Here is a 17,530-nt window from a genome sequence, read left to right as displayed (position 1 = left end):
AGTCCATTTAGTGTCTGACTCCTGATTTTGTCTCAGGTTATGATCTCACGGTTGTGAGATTGAGCCCCGAGTTTGGATCCGCTCTGGGTGTGAAGCCTGCTTGGGATTCTCTCTCTCCCTTTCCCTCTGCCCTGTGTGCATGTGCTCTCAAAGCAAATAAAAAAAAAAAAAAATATATATATATATATATATATATATATATATATAAACTTGTGGGATACAGCTGAAATTGTGATTATAGAGATTTATGGTCTTTTTTGTTTTTAAAGTTTATTGAGAGAGACAGCATGAGCAGGGAGAGGCAGAGGATTCCAAGCAGGCTCCACACCCAGCAAGGAACCTGACGCGGAGCTCGATCCCATGGATTATATCATGACCTGAGCCGAAATCAAGAGATGCTTAACTGACTGAGCCACCCAGGTGCCCCGAGATATATGGTCTTAAATGCTATTGAAACCTGAAAAATTGGTGAGCTAAAATATAAGAAAAAGTAAAACTCCCTTCCAAAAGAAAGAAAGAAGTGTAAATTTAAAGACAAAACCTACCATAGAAAATGGAGAAATCTATAATGGATAGGATCAACAATGCCAAAAGTTGTTTTTGAAAATACAAATAAAATTTATAAGTCTAAATTTATAAGCCTTAGCAAGAGTCATCTAGAGAGTAAAAGAAAAAAAAAGCATCATAAATGAAAAAAGGAAACATCAGTGCATCTCCTATAGATACCCAATCGCTCTCATGAACAGATGAAGAAAATCCTAAACAAAATAGTAGTAAACCAAAGCCAGTAACATAAAAACCTCAGGGCCAAGTTGAGATTATTTCAGCAAGACTAGGTTGACAAGAACAATGCAATCACCATATTCACCCAATGAAGAAAAATCAGTTACCTCCAAAGAAAAATTTTGATAAAATCCAGCGTTAAATGTTTAAAAGCCTCTTAGAAAAACAAATGCCTCTTAGAAACCTAGGAATAGAGAGGAGCTTCCTTAACATAAGAGTGTATATCTAACAAGCTATGGTAAACATTTTATAGTTGCTATGGATTAGAAAGTTTGTCCCTCTGAAATTCATGCTGAAGCCTAAACCCTAATGTGATGGGATGGGCGCCTTTGGGGGGTGATTATGAAGGCGGAGCCCTCAGGAGAGGGATTAGTATCCCTGACAGAGAGGAGCGCTGCCTTGTGAGGATACAGCAAGGACACCGCAAGCAAGGCAGGAAGCGGGCCCTCACCAGGTCCTGGATCTGCCAGTGCCTTGAAATTGGACTTAACTGGACTCGGGAACCAACCAGAGAGCTAAATTGTTAAGCCACCCAGTCTGTGGTATTTCATGAAAGTGGTATTTTCATGAAAAATGAAATGAGACATTACTTCAAAACTGAAAACCCAGGGGCACCTGACTGGCTCACGTCAGTTAAGCATCTGACTCTTGATTTCAGCTCAGGTCATGATCTCACGGTTCTTGGGATCAAGCCCCGTGTCTGGCTCTGCATTGGGTGTGGTGCCTGCTTGGGATTCTCCCCACCCCCACCCCCTGGCTCTCACATGCGTACAAGCTCTCAAAATAAACTTAAAAAAAAAAAAAACCAACAACCTGAAAATCCAAAAATAATCTGCAAATGAATCTTTAGAATTAAATTTAGAAAGGCTGCTGAACCGAAGATCAATATGGAAAAGTCTGTTGTGTTTTATCAGCAAATGAAACTTTAACAATCTTATTTCCAGTGGTTTCAAAGAAAGTATCAAATGCTTTAAGAGTAAATCCTAAAAAATTACATAACTACACTGAAAACCCCAAATTGCTGAGAAACTAAATGGGGAAATACACCAGAAAAATATATCTTTTACATTCAATCCTCCCAAACAGATCTGTAGATGTGATGCAATTCCAGTAAAATCCCAACACATTTTTTTTTTTGAATTGGTGATGGCTTTTTGAGGATCTTAAACCGATTGTAAACTGTACATGCAAATGCAAAGGATCAAGAACAGACAAAATACTCCCGGAGAGAACAAAGGTGGAAGAATTTACAATACCAACTTCAGGAATCTGATAACACAATGTGGTACTGGTGTAAGGATGACCAGCGAGGCTAGAGGGAATAAACAGGCAGAAAGAGACCCATACGTTGGACGCAGTTTATCACAAAGGTAGCAATGCTTATCAACAGTAGTATAAATAATGGTATTTTAACATTCATTTTTGAGAGAGAGCATGAGTGGAGGAGGAGCAGAGGGAGAGGGAGACACAGAACCTGAAGCAGGCTCCAGGCTCTGAGCTGTCAGCACAGAGCCTGATGTGGGGCTCGAACTCAAGGACCGTGAGATCACGACCTGAGCCGAAGTCGGACGCTCAACCGACTGAGCCACTCAGCCACCCCAATAAATTATGGTATATTCTTTTAATGGAATATACAACCATGAAAATGGGTGTCAACTAGACAGAATAACATGGATGCATCTTGACAACATATTCAATTTATATTAAGCTCAAAACCAGACGAAACTTGTAGACATCAAACGGTAGTTACATTTGGGGAAAATGAAGATTAAAGAGAATGTGAGGAGGACTCTGGGCAGCTGGCAGTGTTTTACTTTTTTGACCTGGGTAGTAATTACGAAGGCGTTGATAATGGAGATGTCCATTTTAGCTTTACAGGAAAACCGCAAAGAGAATTCCCATATACCCTACACCTAGCCTCCCCTATTACCCACGTCTTACATTAGTATACTTGTCACAATTAACATACCAATGAGCCAATACTGACACACTAACGAAGGTATACTTGATTCAGATTTATTTTGCCCTTCTGTGCCGGGACCCTGCGTTATGACATTTAGCTGTCGTGTCTCTGTGGCTATGATAATTTATCAGGCTTTCCTTGTTTTTTTTTTTGTTTTTTGTTTTTTGAAGCTTTTAATTTTTTTTTAGAGCAATTTTAAGTTCACAGCAAAATCAGAGGAAGCAGAGATTTACCACACAAACCCTTTGCCCCTCACATGCATGGCCCCCCACTACCAACATCCCACCACTAGGGACACTTGTTGCAACTGATGAACCTACGTTGACAAATCGAGTTTTTTACTCTTGGTGTTGTCCGTTCTATGGGTTTGGACAACGTTAGAGATGGACCCATTACAGTATCCTGCACAGTACTTTCCCTGCCCTCAAAGTCCCGTGCCCCACCTAGTTATCCTCCACTCCCCTTGAACTCCTGAGCTTCTCACGGTCTCCAGTTTTGTCTTTTCCAGATTATCATACAGTGGGAATCAGTCTGCAGCCTTTTCACATGGGCTTCTTTCACTCAGTAATATTAAGTTTCCTATGTGCCTTTTTGTGGCTGACACATTGGTTGCCTCCAAGTTTTGGCAATTATGAATAAAGCTGCTATAAACATCCAGTGTGCAGGTTTTTGTGTTGGCTATATTTTCAGTGATTGGTTTTTGGAATCAAGGAGCATGTACTGTTTTTATAATCACAAAAATACAGAAAGAAAATCAATACATTTGGTTGTATAAAAAAATAGACAAAGAGAATATTGAGAAGAATTTTAATTGATTCATCACAAAAGCACTGAGCAAGCAAAATAATGTTAATAAAAATTTTTAAATAAAATATTTAAAACAAAAAACAGCAGTGCAGAAAACAGCATTAAAATGTTTGCAAAATTACATCTTAACACTTCCATATTCTTTCTGGAATGCAGGCTTTTAAATTTTGGAAACATGTTACCTTACAGGCAAATAAAAGAATGCACGTGAACAGATTCTACCGAGTTATAACCTGGAAAACTACTTCCCTAGCATCTTACCACCAGACAGCAGTTAAGTGATTTTTAGAATCAAAACAATATGAGTAATTCTTTGCTCTTCAAAGAAAGTATCCAAGAATTATACTAGAAAAATGTGTGCATATGGAGGTGTATTTACATAATGTTATCACAAGTTCTCCGGCCTAGATATATTCATTTACTAACCTCAGTTATATTACTATAAAATAGTAATAGTTATATTACTATTCATTTTGTCACCACCTTCGCCAGATGTCTCAGAACAAGATGTATTTTAAACATGCAAAAATATTAAAAATGTAACCATATGAATCATCTAAACGAAATGGGCATCTATTGTGTTAATGACATCAATCCCCAGTAACAAGTGTACTAAAGATTAGTACAGTTAGCATTTTCACACTGAAATGAATGAAATGACAATAGTGCAATTACTACGGTTAATTTTAATTGGATCTGATGACAAGTATGTCTTGATTGATATGATTTGCAAAAAGATTAAAACATTAAGCTACAGAATTCTGTTCTACATCAAAGGATATGGAAATTTTGCTCATTCTTTATTTACCATAAAGATGGGAAAGCCCTATTACAAATTAAAAATTCGAAACACTTTCTAAATATTTTGAAACTCAGTTGCTACAGCCAATACCTATAAACTAAAAATTTTGTGTACAGAACTTGGGAATTACCATTAAAGATTGGGCATGGAAATTATTTGCCTATCTTTAAATTTTATTTGCTTCTGATGGGGCATGAGGTAATCCCTGTGCAAAAGTGTGCTTCATAAGAGAGAAATGGTCACATTTCTGTGGAAACCACCTTGCTTTGTCAATGTTTTGATGAAGGAGGCATGTCATTTTCCAGTTAGAGCTATCAAGTTTCATAATTAAGGATTCCAATGCTAGTCAGTATATATTATCCAAAGACTTTTCCTTTTTTTGAGTCCCCAGATACTTTTCAACAAATTTATCCCTCACTTTTTGATTCATAAGAAATAAAACTAATACAGGATTATGTGTATATATGTGTGTCTTAGTATTTTTATTTTGGTATCTATTAAATAGTTCCTATTATAGGATATGGGGCTGTCTGAAATCGTCCACACAGTAACTGTTCTATAGTAGAGACTGGCTTTAACTATTAAAATTATATACAAGGAAATTAGGGGTGTTGCAGTATTTGGTTGCAAATAATTTGCCATCTGGTGTTGGGTCAGAAAATGCTATTTCATCAGTCTTGAGAAAACAGCCAAACATGAAGCAATTCCTAAAAAAGAGGAAAAGACAATTTAACAATGGAACTAATTTAAAATTCTGATTAAACGTTAGCATACGTATTTTAAAGCAGTCCAAATATAAAATTTTGATCTCTTTAAGCACTTTTTTTTTTGGTTTATTTATTTTGAGAGAGAGAGTATACGGGAGGGTCAGAGAGAGAGGGAGAGAGAAAGAGAGAGAAAGGAGATGAAGACAAAAGAGCTAGGACAACTACATGCAATGTGATCTAGACAGGAAAAAGAAATGCTATGACGGACGCGGAGACACATGACAAAACTGATACATGGACCATACAGTAGAGGAAAGCATTACATCAACACTAAATACCCGGTATTTGATAACTCAAGTATGCTTACATGAGGAAAGATCTTTGGACTTAAGAAATACACGCTGAAGTACGAGGGACTAAAGGGGCGTAATATACATACCTTACCTTTAAATAATTCAAGAAGAAAGTCAATGTTAAAACTTGATGAATTTGGGCAAAGGTAAATAAGGGCTTCTTTTTCTATTCTTGCACTTTTTTATAGGTTTTATTTATTTTTGAGAGAGAGAGAGAGAGAGAGAGAGAGAGAGAGAGAGAGAGGCAGAACACAAGCGGGGAGGGGCAGAGAGAGAGGGAGACACAGAATCCGAAGCAGGCTCCAGGCTCCGAGCAGTTAGCACTGAGCCCGACACAGGCCTTGAACTCACCGACTGTGAGGTCATGACCTGAGCCAAAGTTGGACACTTAACCAACTGAGCCACCCAGGCACCCCACAGGTTTGAAATTTTAAAAATATAAAATTAAAGATTGGATTCAATTAGAAGTTAAGATTTAAGTATATGGTATACTATATAATTTCACACAAAGTTTATGGCTGAATTTACTAGAATCCAAAGCAAAATACTGGTTTGATTAAATAGAGCTTACTGTCTCACTTATAAAGTGACATCAGTTATAGAAAGAACATGAAATCTGTGGGTTTGAGTCCTAACTCTGTCCTTTTACTAGCCTGTGTAAACGTGTACTAATAATCCCTGGTGAGCCTTTGTTGCTTCTTATGTAAAACAACTAGGGACGATATTCTACCTTTGTAAGGATTTAAACATATATTGCCTGTATAAACCAGAGAGAATGAAGCCTAAGGCCCCTCTACAGGATAGCTGCCACTTATGTTACCTGTATTTCAACTCACAGATGTGAGAAGAGATGTGTTCGTTCTCAGATGCATGTGTTTTTATTTTTCCTTTAAGGGAAACTTCTGCTTATAGATAACCTACTTACTGCCTTAGTACCCAGCGTATGATCTACACTCATCACTACCTGAGAGCATATCAGGAATGCAGAATCTCAGGCCCCACTCCAACCTACTCAATCACACCTGCATTTTAACAAGATCCTCAGGTGATTCATATGCACTTTCAAGTTTGAGAAGCATTGGACTACTGCCTGGTGGAACTAGGTTAGATACTGGTATTTCCCATGCCAAATTTGTATCTCTTAGTATAAAATATTTAACATAAAATATAAAAAATAGAGGTACTTCGGGGCACCTGCGTGGCTCAGTTGGTTAAGCATCCGACTTTGGCTCAGGTCAAGATCTCGCAGTTCACAAGTTTAAGCCCCCACATCGGGCTCTGTGCTGACAATTCAGAGCCTGGAACCTGCTTCCGATTCTGTGTCTCCCTCTCTCTTTGCCCCTCCCCTGCTCATGCTCACTCGCTCTCTCTCTCTCTCTCTCTCTCTCTCTCTCAAAATAAACATTCAAAAAAATAGAGATTTTTCATAATTAACTATCAAAATCATTATAGACACTAACTCTCACTACTCCCCTTTATAAGGTATGTGCAGGTGACTAGGATTATGGCCCAACACTGGATCCCACAGCGGTCTTGGGTGCTCTTTCTTAAAAAGCGTACAGGACTCACAAGGCTAGATCACTCCTCAAAGTAAGGTCCCTGGATTGTAACCTGTTCTCTTAAGTATAGAGGTCGAGAGTAAGTGTTGTGAAACGAAACTCATCCGTCCAACCTAGATCAGGTATGTTAACAAGCAAGTAAGTCATATCACTAACAGTTTAGTGAGTATGAAGTGGTATCTCATGGTTTTGGTTTGCGAATCCTTGGTGGCAGCCATATGTATTTCGAAGAAGAACTGTGTATTGGAATCCTTTGCCCATCTTTAATTGGGCCATTTGTCTTTTTATTGTTGTATAGGAAGAGTTCTTTTATATATACTGGTTATACTGGACTCTTATTAGATGAATTTCTCCCATTTTGTGGGTTGCCTGCTAACTCATTTTTACATTTAGTTAGATTTATAAGTCTTCATCAATTACCGAGTCACACAGTAGTCAATGAAAAATGAATGTACAATTTCTGTAGCTCTTTTTTTAAGCCTGTATTTTGTTTGTATAAATTATATTTATTGCAATGTTAAATTTCACATCTGCTGAATCTAATAAAAATGGGGACTTGTATGTCTCATTTTTTTATTTTGTTTTCCTACTTCATTTTCTAGCAATTCATTTTCATTTTATTAAAGTGTTGTTCTGCAATTAAACTAGTCTTTCACCACAGGTGGTTTAATAAGCACTGGGCTACAATGTTTCACATTTGGAATGTTGTGCCCTAAACTGAGTACATCTAGTGTATTTGTTTGTTTGTTTTCCAGTGCCATTGCTGGCCTTAGCCTGACTTTGGCAGTATTTAAACAGAAGTGTCTTTATAACATCGTTCCCTTTGACTCATAAACCAGGAAAGGTTCTGGGAAAGCCAATCTGGGTCTAGATCCATTTTATTTTATTTTATTTCTTACCTGAGAGTATCCACCAGTCGTCTTGCAATGCGCTTTCTTCGTTTCAGTCTGAAGACCCAGATTCTACTTATTCCACAGACTGCAGGTTCTGGTACATCTGAACATTGCCAAGCCCGATGACATTCTTTAGAGCTTGGACCCGTTGGTTCGGACAGGACACGGAAGGCCTACAATGATAATACAGACGCATCTAGAGCTAATAGTACAGTTGAGTTCACACTTCTTTGTAAAAAATAGTACAGTTGAGTTCACATTCCTCAAATAAGACTTAAGTATCTAAAATTAATCTTATTACCTTCACCAAAAATGTTAAAATTCTGATACTTCCTAGATTCTTATCCACTTATAGTCACACAATGCATGGGGGCACCTGGGTGGCTCAGTCGGTTAAGCATCCAACTCTTGATTTTGGCTCAGGTCATGAGATCAAGCCCCGCATTGGGCTTTGTGCTGTCAGGGCAGAACCTGCTTGGGACTCTCTCCCTCTCTCTGCCTCTCCCCCGTGTGCAAGCTCCCTCCCTCTCTCTTTCTCTGAAAATAAATAAATATGGTCACACAATGCTTAAAAAAATACTGGTGTTGAGATATTCCCATATTCCAGTGGATTACATACCATTATGGAACTTCCTTCTTCTATTGATTAAAAACTTATAAAAATCAGACTCTTACTTTTAATATAGTACATAAACTTCTCCCATTCTCTCCAGTCTAAACTGCATTTATTTATGATATCCTAAAAAAAATGATAACACTAAAGATTTTTGCATATTAACTATGAAATCTGGGTGGTATTTAAGGATCTTTAAAATAGTACAGAGGATCCATGTATCCTTCATCTGGCTTCCTCCAATGATTATATATTCTATAGGTGCAGTACAATACCAAAACCAAGGGTTTAACATAGGTATAATGTTTGCATATATTCCCATGTCATGGAACAACTTATCACATCTGTATCCATAACCAGCATACAGAGCTACTGGATCATCTCAAGGATCTTTCTCTTGTTGTCTCTGTGTAATAATGTCCACCTTTTCCCTCAACCATCTCTAAGCCCTGGCAACCTCAATCTATTCTCTAACTCTATAATTCTGTTATTTTGAGGATGTCATATAAATGGCAGCATACATCATGTGGTCTTTGGAGATTGGCTTTTTTCAGTAGCACAATGCCCTTGACGTCTGTCCAAGTTGTTGCATATATCAAGTTTGTTCCTTTTTATTGCTGACTAATATTCCATTGAATGGATGTACCAGTTTGAGTGATCATTCACCTACTGAAGAACAGTTTCTTTGTTTCTAGGCTTTGACCACTACCAAAAAAGCTGCTATAAACTTTCAGGAATGGGCTTTTGTGTAGAGTAGGTTTTCATTTCTCTGGGATAACCAGAAGTAGGACTGCTGGGTCATATAAATGTAGGATTAGTTTTTTAAGAAACTGTCAAACATTTTGTAATCCTAACATTTTATGTTCTCTCCAACAATGTCTAAAAGATCTAGTTTTCCCCGCAGCCTTGCCAGCATTTGATATTGTCACTATTTTTTATCTTTTTTTGAGAGAGAGGAAGAGAGAGAATCTTAAGCAGGTTCCACACTCAGCGTGGAGTCCAATATGGGGCTCGATCCCATGGCCCTGAGATTGTGACAAGGGCCAAAATCAAGAGTCAGACACTCAACCGACTGAGCCACCCAGGTGCCTTGTCACTATTTTTTAATATAGCTGCTCTGATAGGTGGGTAGTTAAGTTTTAACTACCATCAAGAAAACATTGCTCTTGAAATACAAAAAAGTAAAAGAGAATATATGCTATTTAGCTATATTTGCTTATTATCACTACATAAATAGTCTACTTCCTTAGAATAAAAGGCCAAATTGACTACTAATACAAACCAGCTGCTTTTCTCTCCAGCTTCTGATAAACACACGAGGGACACTATATTGTGTGTGTGTGTGTATACATATATATATATATATATATATATATATATATATATGTATGTATATATGTATGTGTATATATGGTGAAAAAAGAAAAAATAAGGAAGAGTAATAAAGATAGTAGAAATGAGGGAGAAAGGAAGCCACTTACACAAAGGTAAAAAATTTATGCTAGTATCATTTTCAGATGTATTGAGAAATCAAATATTTTTAAAAGGAAGGAGACCTAAGTGTGGGATCCTATAAAGTCAGGTAAAAAGAACACCTCTGAACTATAATTCTCCTTAGCTAAAGATTATACTATAAGCTCCTTGAAGGCAAAAACTCTCTCTATTCTAGAAAAAAAGCTGGCAACCTTTTTCTGTAAAGGGCCAAGTTACAAATATTTTAGGTTCACTGGGCCATGTGATCTGTTATACCTGTTACAAAAACAACCAGATAATATGTAAATAAATAAGCATATCTCTGTTCTAATAAAACTTTATAAAACAAGTGGTGGGCCACACATGGCCCATGCGCTGAAGTTTGCCAACTCCTCTTACAGAACATTGCTCATTAGTACCTAAAATAGATTCTAATGAAGGGACAATAATTATTTTGCCAAATATATTAACCTGCACTAAGCCACATCCTCAATATCTGGGCTCTACAGATTTGCTTATTTAAAATCACTAGTCCAAGTATGGAAATGACTACATGAACACAGGACAGACTTACTTATCCTGCTTTTATATACGGCAAAATACCAAATATAATAGAACTAAATGACTTCAATTATCTATATGGTCCAGGATACTTTAGCAGGGGAAAATGTCATCAATGGTAGCATTTTTTTATTATTATTATTTTTTAAGTTTATTTATTTATTTTAAGAGAGAGAGAGAGAGAGAGAGAGAGAGAGAGAGAGAGAGAATGAGCAGGGGTGGGGCAGAGAGAGGAGAGACAGAATCCCAAGCAGGCTCCACACTGTCAGCGCAGAGCCCGATGCAGGGCTTGAACTCACAAACCACGAGATCATGACCCGAGCCAAAACCAAGAGTTGGACACTTAGCCAACTGAGCCACCCAGGCACCCCATCAATGGTAGCATTCTTAACTGCTTATTGAAGCCTTCACCCAATTACTTTATTTTGCTCACACATTATGCCAATAATTTAAAAGACATATACCACACCTGTTTGATGGGCTCTGCAATTAAACACCCAACTACTCTCTTTTCATCAGATATGAAGAGAAGAGTCTTGGTTTTGTTTGGACATCTGGGAACAACTTGGTGGAAGCCCAATTCATTATCAACAAGTTCCTGGACATCTTCTACCTAATGATGTTAAAAAACAAAAGAGATTAATTTGTTTTAAAAAGAACGGAAACTATATATACATTTATGTACAGAAAATGTGTACCTTTTACCTCTATTTCCTAAATTTGCATACCCCCCAAATTATTTTACTACTGATGCATGTATCTGCCACTTTGAAAACAGAGTTTGAAAATCCTATTTTAAAGAGCACTTTCAGCAGAAAGAAATGCAGATGCCTAGGGGGAGTAAGGGGTGGGAAGTGCCAAAACAGATTTTGTTTCAGCTTTATTCAATGTGCACTGAATACATCCAGCCCATGAGACATGCAGTAACAACATAAGAGAGAGACTCTGGGGTCATTAATTTCTCAATACTGAAAAATTTAGTTTATCTTTCACAAGTGAAGACGAAGGTAAAAGATAAGCAATAGAGCCTTATCTGTTCTCTTAAATCTTTGACTGTCACGTCATCTTGTAATTTTAAATTTAGTTTTGTATAAACCACTATGAATTTGACGCCTGCATGAGAACCAGAATCACCAGAATGAATTAGGTATCAGCAAAGGGGTTTTACACTTCAACATGGGTTGAATTCTTGGTGAGAGGAGAGGGAGTAGGAGAACAAGGATTAAGAAACTAATGTTCCATACCTTTCTGATAGCATAACTCGGATCATGTGGCAGGACCAACAAAATTTTCCCATCCCAAAACTGTGCTACTATACGTTCTTTTTTCCAGCCCTGACGAAAGAAAAAAAACTCAGTTTAATCTGAAGAGAGAGAAAACACACACACATACACATACACACACACACACACACACACACACACACACACACACACACACACACACAAAACCATTAAACAATTTGGTCTAGAGAGGACAAAAAGATGAACAATGAATGATGTGAAAAAGAACAAAATCTGACTAAAGGAATGTGGGAAGGGAAGTAAAAGATGCCTGAAATAAAGTACCTGTCCTCAAGAGACTGACTGACACCCTACGTGCTGGGAGACATTTATATTATCTACCATAAAATAATGGAAAGTCAATTAAGAGGACTTCATAAGAATATAGAGAAAAAATGATGAATTATTAGGAGTGGGAAGGTAGAAGAGGGCTAGGATAAGCAGAGTTTTAATAAACCACACTAAAAATATTATAGAAAAAAAAAAGAAATGCATTTGAATAGCAGGTAGAACATAAAGGACAACAGGATGCATTATACTAGAAAGGTGCTTGATGAAAAGGTGGAACCTCTCTTTTCAGAAAAGAAAAAGCCTGGAGAAATCACAGAAAAGCGGTTTTTCTAACTCTATCTACAAAGAATACTCCTACTAACGTGAGGAGGTATGGGGAAGTAGGGTCTCCTCAAGTCTTTGAGTTTTATATCCTAATTGTGCAGCTCCGCTCAAAAGGCTAGAGTTAAGGATGAAGGGTGTTCACTCAATCTAGAACAACACATATCAGGATAGAAAGTCTGAAATGGCACTTTTATTAAAAGTTAGCTTTTGGGGCGCCTGGGTGGCTCAGTCGGTTAAACATCTAACTTTGGCTCAGGTCATGATCTCGCAGTTCATGGGTTCGAGCCCCATGTTGGGCTGCGTGCTGACAGCTCAGAGCCTGGAGTCTGATTCGGATTCTGAGTCTCCCTCTCTCTCTGCCCCTCCCCTGCTGACACTCTGTCTGTTTTTCAAAAATAAATAAATGTTAAAAAAGAAAAAATTTTTTAAGTTAGCTTTTAAGTACCATCAGCCTCAAATATTAAGACAACAAAACTGTAGATGATATTTAAAGATACAGATCTTCCAATATTTAAGCAAAAGAAATGTACCTTTTAAAGCAGTTTTACTTTTAGAACAAATTGAAAGACTGTTTTTGACTTACTGTATATTTGATCCCCTCCAGAAATCTGTGGTGATGCTGGACATGTTGCATTTCATCCTCAGGGTTGGATGCGGTGTAGATCATGCCACAGGACTTACACATGGTGGCTCCAAAATGTTTCTGACCTGCGTCCTATAATTGGGAAAAGAACAAGTCCATCTAAACACATCACAAATAGCTCTGTATTTAGTTCATGTAGCCATTCATTCAAATTTCTCCCTATTTTTCTTTTATGCTGGCACAAGTGAAATACTAAATGAAAGTCTGGTTACTATGCCCCCTCCCTCCACCTCCTAAACAAAATGGAATGAGAAGAGACCTAAAAATGCAATAAACTGATGCAAGAAGTGAAATGGTCTCTTTGATGGTATAAAAAAAAAAAATCAAGATTCTTTCGCTTGACCCATAGTTCTAAGAAGGAATCAAATCAAATCATAAAGATAATGGCTAAGATGAACAATAGAGCATAATTATTAAGCTCTTAAGTGAAGAGACCTGAAAAGGCCTTGTTTCAAAGAGGCAGGGCAAAAATCTCAGGACTTGTATATTCATTATATAGTGTTTTTCCTTAAGTGATTAGGAATATTAAAATTCTTTGCCCCAAAAGTTGATAAAAAATAAATACAGTACATAATAAAAGTTCAGAAAAGCACAGATAAATTCATAAATACAGAAAAGTCAGGAATATTCACTGTCATGGCTTATTAACTTCCATTCTATCTCATAACACATTGCCCAACACTATCAGTTTGAAAATCTACTTGACTAGTTTAAATGCTACCACTACAACAAAGCTGGCATATACACAACTCAGAATGTCTATAAACCATGTTAACTCTGCTAAGACAACATGTCTGCCTTCATGTTCTACATGAGAGCCACATACAGGAGGAGCTTTTAAATTTACTCACAATGATGAGCTGGTCTTTTGTTTCTTTATTTGTATCTCTAGTATTAGTACTTTTCTGTGTATTGATCTGTTTCAAGAGGTTAGCAGATATGATGGATCCCACAGAAGACCGTTCAACTAAAGATCTTTGAAATAAAAGTTAATAAACATTATTTAATAAATTGAAATGTCTGAGAAATTACGATGAAAACAGCTATGTCTATAACATTTGCAGAGCACCCTGCAATTTTTAATGCCTTCTATTGACAATAACTTAATGAAGCAATAGGGCTCAGAACAAGGAGAAACCGAAGGCCCACTCAGAGAGGATCAGTAACTCACTCAAGGTAACTAGTAAAGAATAGCAGTTGACTTAACTCTTAAAAAGTGATTTCATTTTTTTATTTTTTGCTTTACCGAATTTTAGGGCAATGCTTACCCTAAGCATAAAGAAATCCCTGTAACGCCACAGCAAACAGGAAGATTCTATTCTTGAATCTCACAGTTCCACAGGAAGTCAGCTACCAGTATATTATATCCAACAACTCTATACTTGGGCAGTGAGTGAGGTTAATATATTCACTTGTCCTCACACCTAAAGCATCACCCCACTATTTTCAAACTTAGGAAAAAAATATTTTGGCTGGATAGATGTTGTTGAGGCAACCTGTTCCAATTAGGAAAGAATGTGGGGACCGGCCTAAAGAGGTGGTAAACTGGAGGCTCTTGGGCCAAATACAGCTCGCAGATATGTTTTGATTGGCTTACAGTGTTTAAAACTGTGGATTAGGGGCGCCTGGGTGGCTTGGTCGGTTAAGCGTCCGACTTCGGCTCAGGTCATGATCTCATGGTCCGTGAGTTCGAGCCCCGCATTGGGCTCTGTGCTGACAGCTCAGAGCCTGGAGCCTGTTTCAGATTCTGTGTCTCCCTCTCTCTTTGCCCCTCCCCTGTTCATGCTCTGTCTCTGTCTCAAAAATAAATAAACGTTAAAAAAAAATTAAAAAATAAATAAAACTGTGGATTAGCTACCAATATTTTAAAATCTAGAGATCTCACTTAAAAATGTGTATTTCCAATATTGCAAGAGACACTGTACGATCACCAGACCATTATTTCTTCAAAGAATGTAACTAACACAATGCATGGTCTTTTATTTGAGGTATGCATTCCCCATTTGGCTCCAATCTCCACCCAATCTCTATAGGCCCTGAGTTTGTAACCCAAGTCTTATAATAAAAGGACCTTTGTTTTCCAAGGACCAAAGGAATAAAATCTGTGGAGTAGAGGTTAAAAAAAAAAAAAAAAAAGGCAAGGAAAAAAAAACCAGGTGACCAAAGCAAGAGATTCAGAGAAAACTCACAAGAAAAAACAAAACAAAACACCAGAAAAATAAGTGTCCAGTGTTTTTTAAGCTAAGCCAAACTATCCTGTCATTTGATGGTAAGAAATTTATTTTACGTTATGACCAATATAGATACACATATGAAACTAAAACCAGAAAGTTTTACTAAATAACTTACTGTTAATAAATAACTGTGAGAGATGCATTATTCCATTAAAAAAAAATGCTGGACGTGACGCTCTTGAACTGCTTTGACAAACCACTAATGGTATGTGCCCGTAACACAAAACACACTCTCTAGGCTGCTTGACTCGTGCCGTTTATACAACCTTTGCTGAGTAACTCAGCAAATTCCCATCCCTGCATGTATGACCACAATCTCTTTATTTCTATCTTAGCAATTTTAACATTATAATGCCCGTCCTCCTCTAATCATAACTTCCATGATAGTACCATGTGTTATTTATTTTCACATCTCCAAAACTCAGTATAATAGTTCAATATCATATAGCACTCTATAAATGTTTGCCAAATGAGTGAATAAACAAAAAAATGAATGTGAGACAATGAACCTGGAGAATCTGTAATCTGCCTAAAGTAAAAGTCATAGATTAAACTACAAGTGATTGACGAGATCTGACCCTTTGGGTCCTACATAAAGAGAAATTTCAAACAATCCGACCAATAGTATTCTCATATCTCCTTAGGCTAGATTAATTAGTTTATACACTTATATCAGCTAGTTGTGGTAGATTTCAATCCTCAATAAATAGTCATGAAAGAAGACATAGATGAAAAAACAGAAAGGTGCAAAAAACTAGGAACACGGCCTTTAAAGAGGGAAAGTTGCTACCCAACCCAATTTCTGAGGTGATGGAGGTACCCTAAAAGTAAAACTCAGCTAGAAAGTTCCTTGCTCAATACATAGTTATTTATCATCAAGGGGGGACAGAAGTACCAAAACTACTTAGGAAGATGTTAAGACCATAAGATACTTCTTTGCCAGAGCTTTCTAGCCTATCATTCTCACATTCATGCTTCTCCTCTTCCCAGTCTTAGCTTTGACTAGCATAGTGGCAGCTTCAACCAGAATTTTTTTTTTTATGAAATTTATTGTCAAATTGGTTTCCATACAACACCCAGTGCTCATCCCAACAGGTGCCCTCCTCAATATCCATCACCCACCCACCCCTCCCTCCCACCCCCCCATCAACCCTTAGTTTGTTCTCATTTTTTAGGAGTCTCTTATGTTTTGGCTCCCTCCCTCTCTAACCATTTTTTTTTCTTCCCCTCCCCCATGGTCTTCTGTTAAGTTTCTCAGGATCCACATAGGAGTGAAAACATATGGAATCTGTCCTTCTCTGTATGACTTATTTCACTTAGCATAAGACTCTCCAGTTCCATCCATGTTGCTACAAAAGGCCACATTTCATTCTTTCTCATTGCCACGTAGTATTCCATTGTGTATATAAACCACAATTTCTTTATCCATTCGTCAGTGATGGACATTTAGGCTCTTTCCATAATTTAGCTATTGTTGAGAGTGTTGCTATAAACATTGGGGTACAAGTGCCCCTATGCATCAGTACTCCTGTATCCCTTTTTAGCCAGGATTTCTAACAGCACTAAAGCTGCTGTAAGTTACTCACTCCTCTGGACAGTTTCCTAGTCTATAAAATGGGGTAACACTGGTACCTACATCATGAGGTTGTAAATGCTCATTAAACATGAACTATCATTAATATACTATCACCCAGGAAAGGCAATACAGCTGAATGGGCTTTAATTCAGATACGGATTCTAGTTGTGGCTGCTAAGAGCTGTTGCTTCTAAGAGATGTGAATTACTATCAGTTTCCTCAGCTGAAAATGGAATTATTAATAGTACTGATCTTCTGGGCTGTTCTAAGAATCAAGTGAAATAATGGATATAAACTATTTATTATGGGTCAGGTACTGTATAAAAATGTTAGCAATTATTATCACTCAAACCCATAAAGATATTTCCCTTCTCTTAACTCTTAGGTTCTTATGAAGTTTCTAGGAGAGGGCCTGATTTCATCTTATTCTCAATATCCCCTTAGTGGGGAGGAAAAAAAAAATACTCTCCAAATTACATAGTGCAAGAAAGAAAGATACCCAGAGGACTCAATTAAATAAACCTTAAACATTAAAATAAGAGCAATCCTTACCTTTTTGTATTGACTGAAGACACACTGAAGATCGGGTAGACAACAGAATCAGGAGAAACTGGTCGGGGAAAAAAATGACAGTAATTTTGTATTATAAAATAAACTCGAAGCTT

At 37.3% G+C, this 17,530-nt stretch overlaps 1 protein-coding gene across 2 annotated transcripts in view; it reads right to left on the bottom strand.

Moving 5' to 3' along the window:
* Positions 1 to 3,539: 3,539 nt before the first annotated feature.
* Positions 3,540 to 17,530, bottom strand: part of ESCO2 (establishment of sister chromatid cohesion N-acetyltransferase 2) — a 30,510-nt gene continuing 16,519 nt past the window's right edge. For both annotated transcript variants that reach the window (XM_006930741.4, XM_045055600.1), the window contains exons 5-11: positions 17,418 to 17,475; positions 13,907 to 14,030; positions 12,996 to 13,127; positions 11,759 to 11,848; positions 10,984 to 11,127; positions 7,874 to 8,040; positions 3,540 to 5,062 (exon numbers count right to left, since the gene is read on the bottom strand). In XM_006930741.4, the coding sequence (XP_006930803.2) occupies positions 4,930 to 5,062; positions 7,874 to 8,040; positions 10,984 to 11,127; positions 11,759 to 11,848; positions 12,996 to 13,127; positions 13,907 to 14,030; positions 17,418 to 17,475 (848 nt within the window). In that variant the 3' untranslated portion in view covers positions 3,540 to 4,929. The remainder of the gene's footprint in view (positions 5,063 to 7,873; positions 8,041 to 10,983; positions 11,128 to 11,758; positions 11,849 to 12,995; positions 13,128 to 13,906; positions 14,031 to 17,417; positions 17,476 to 17,530) is intronic.

Source organism: Felis catus, chromosome B1 (genome assembly GCF_018350175.1).
Source record: "Felis catus isolate Fca126 chromosome B1, F.catus_Fca126_mat1.0, whole genome shotgun sequence".
NCBI lineage: Eukaryota > Metazoa > Chordata > Mammalia > Carnivora > Felidae > Felis > Felis catus.
The sequence above is the reverse complement of the archived record's forward strand: the minus strand, read 5'-3'. Positions and strand labels throughout refer to the sequence as shown.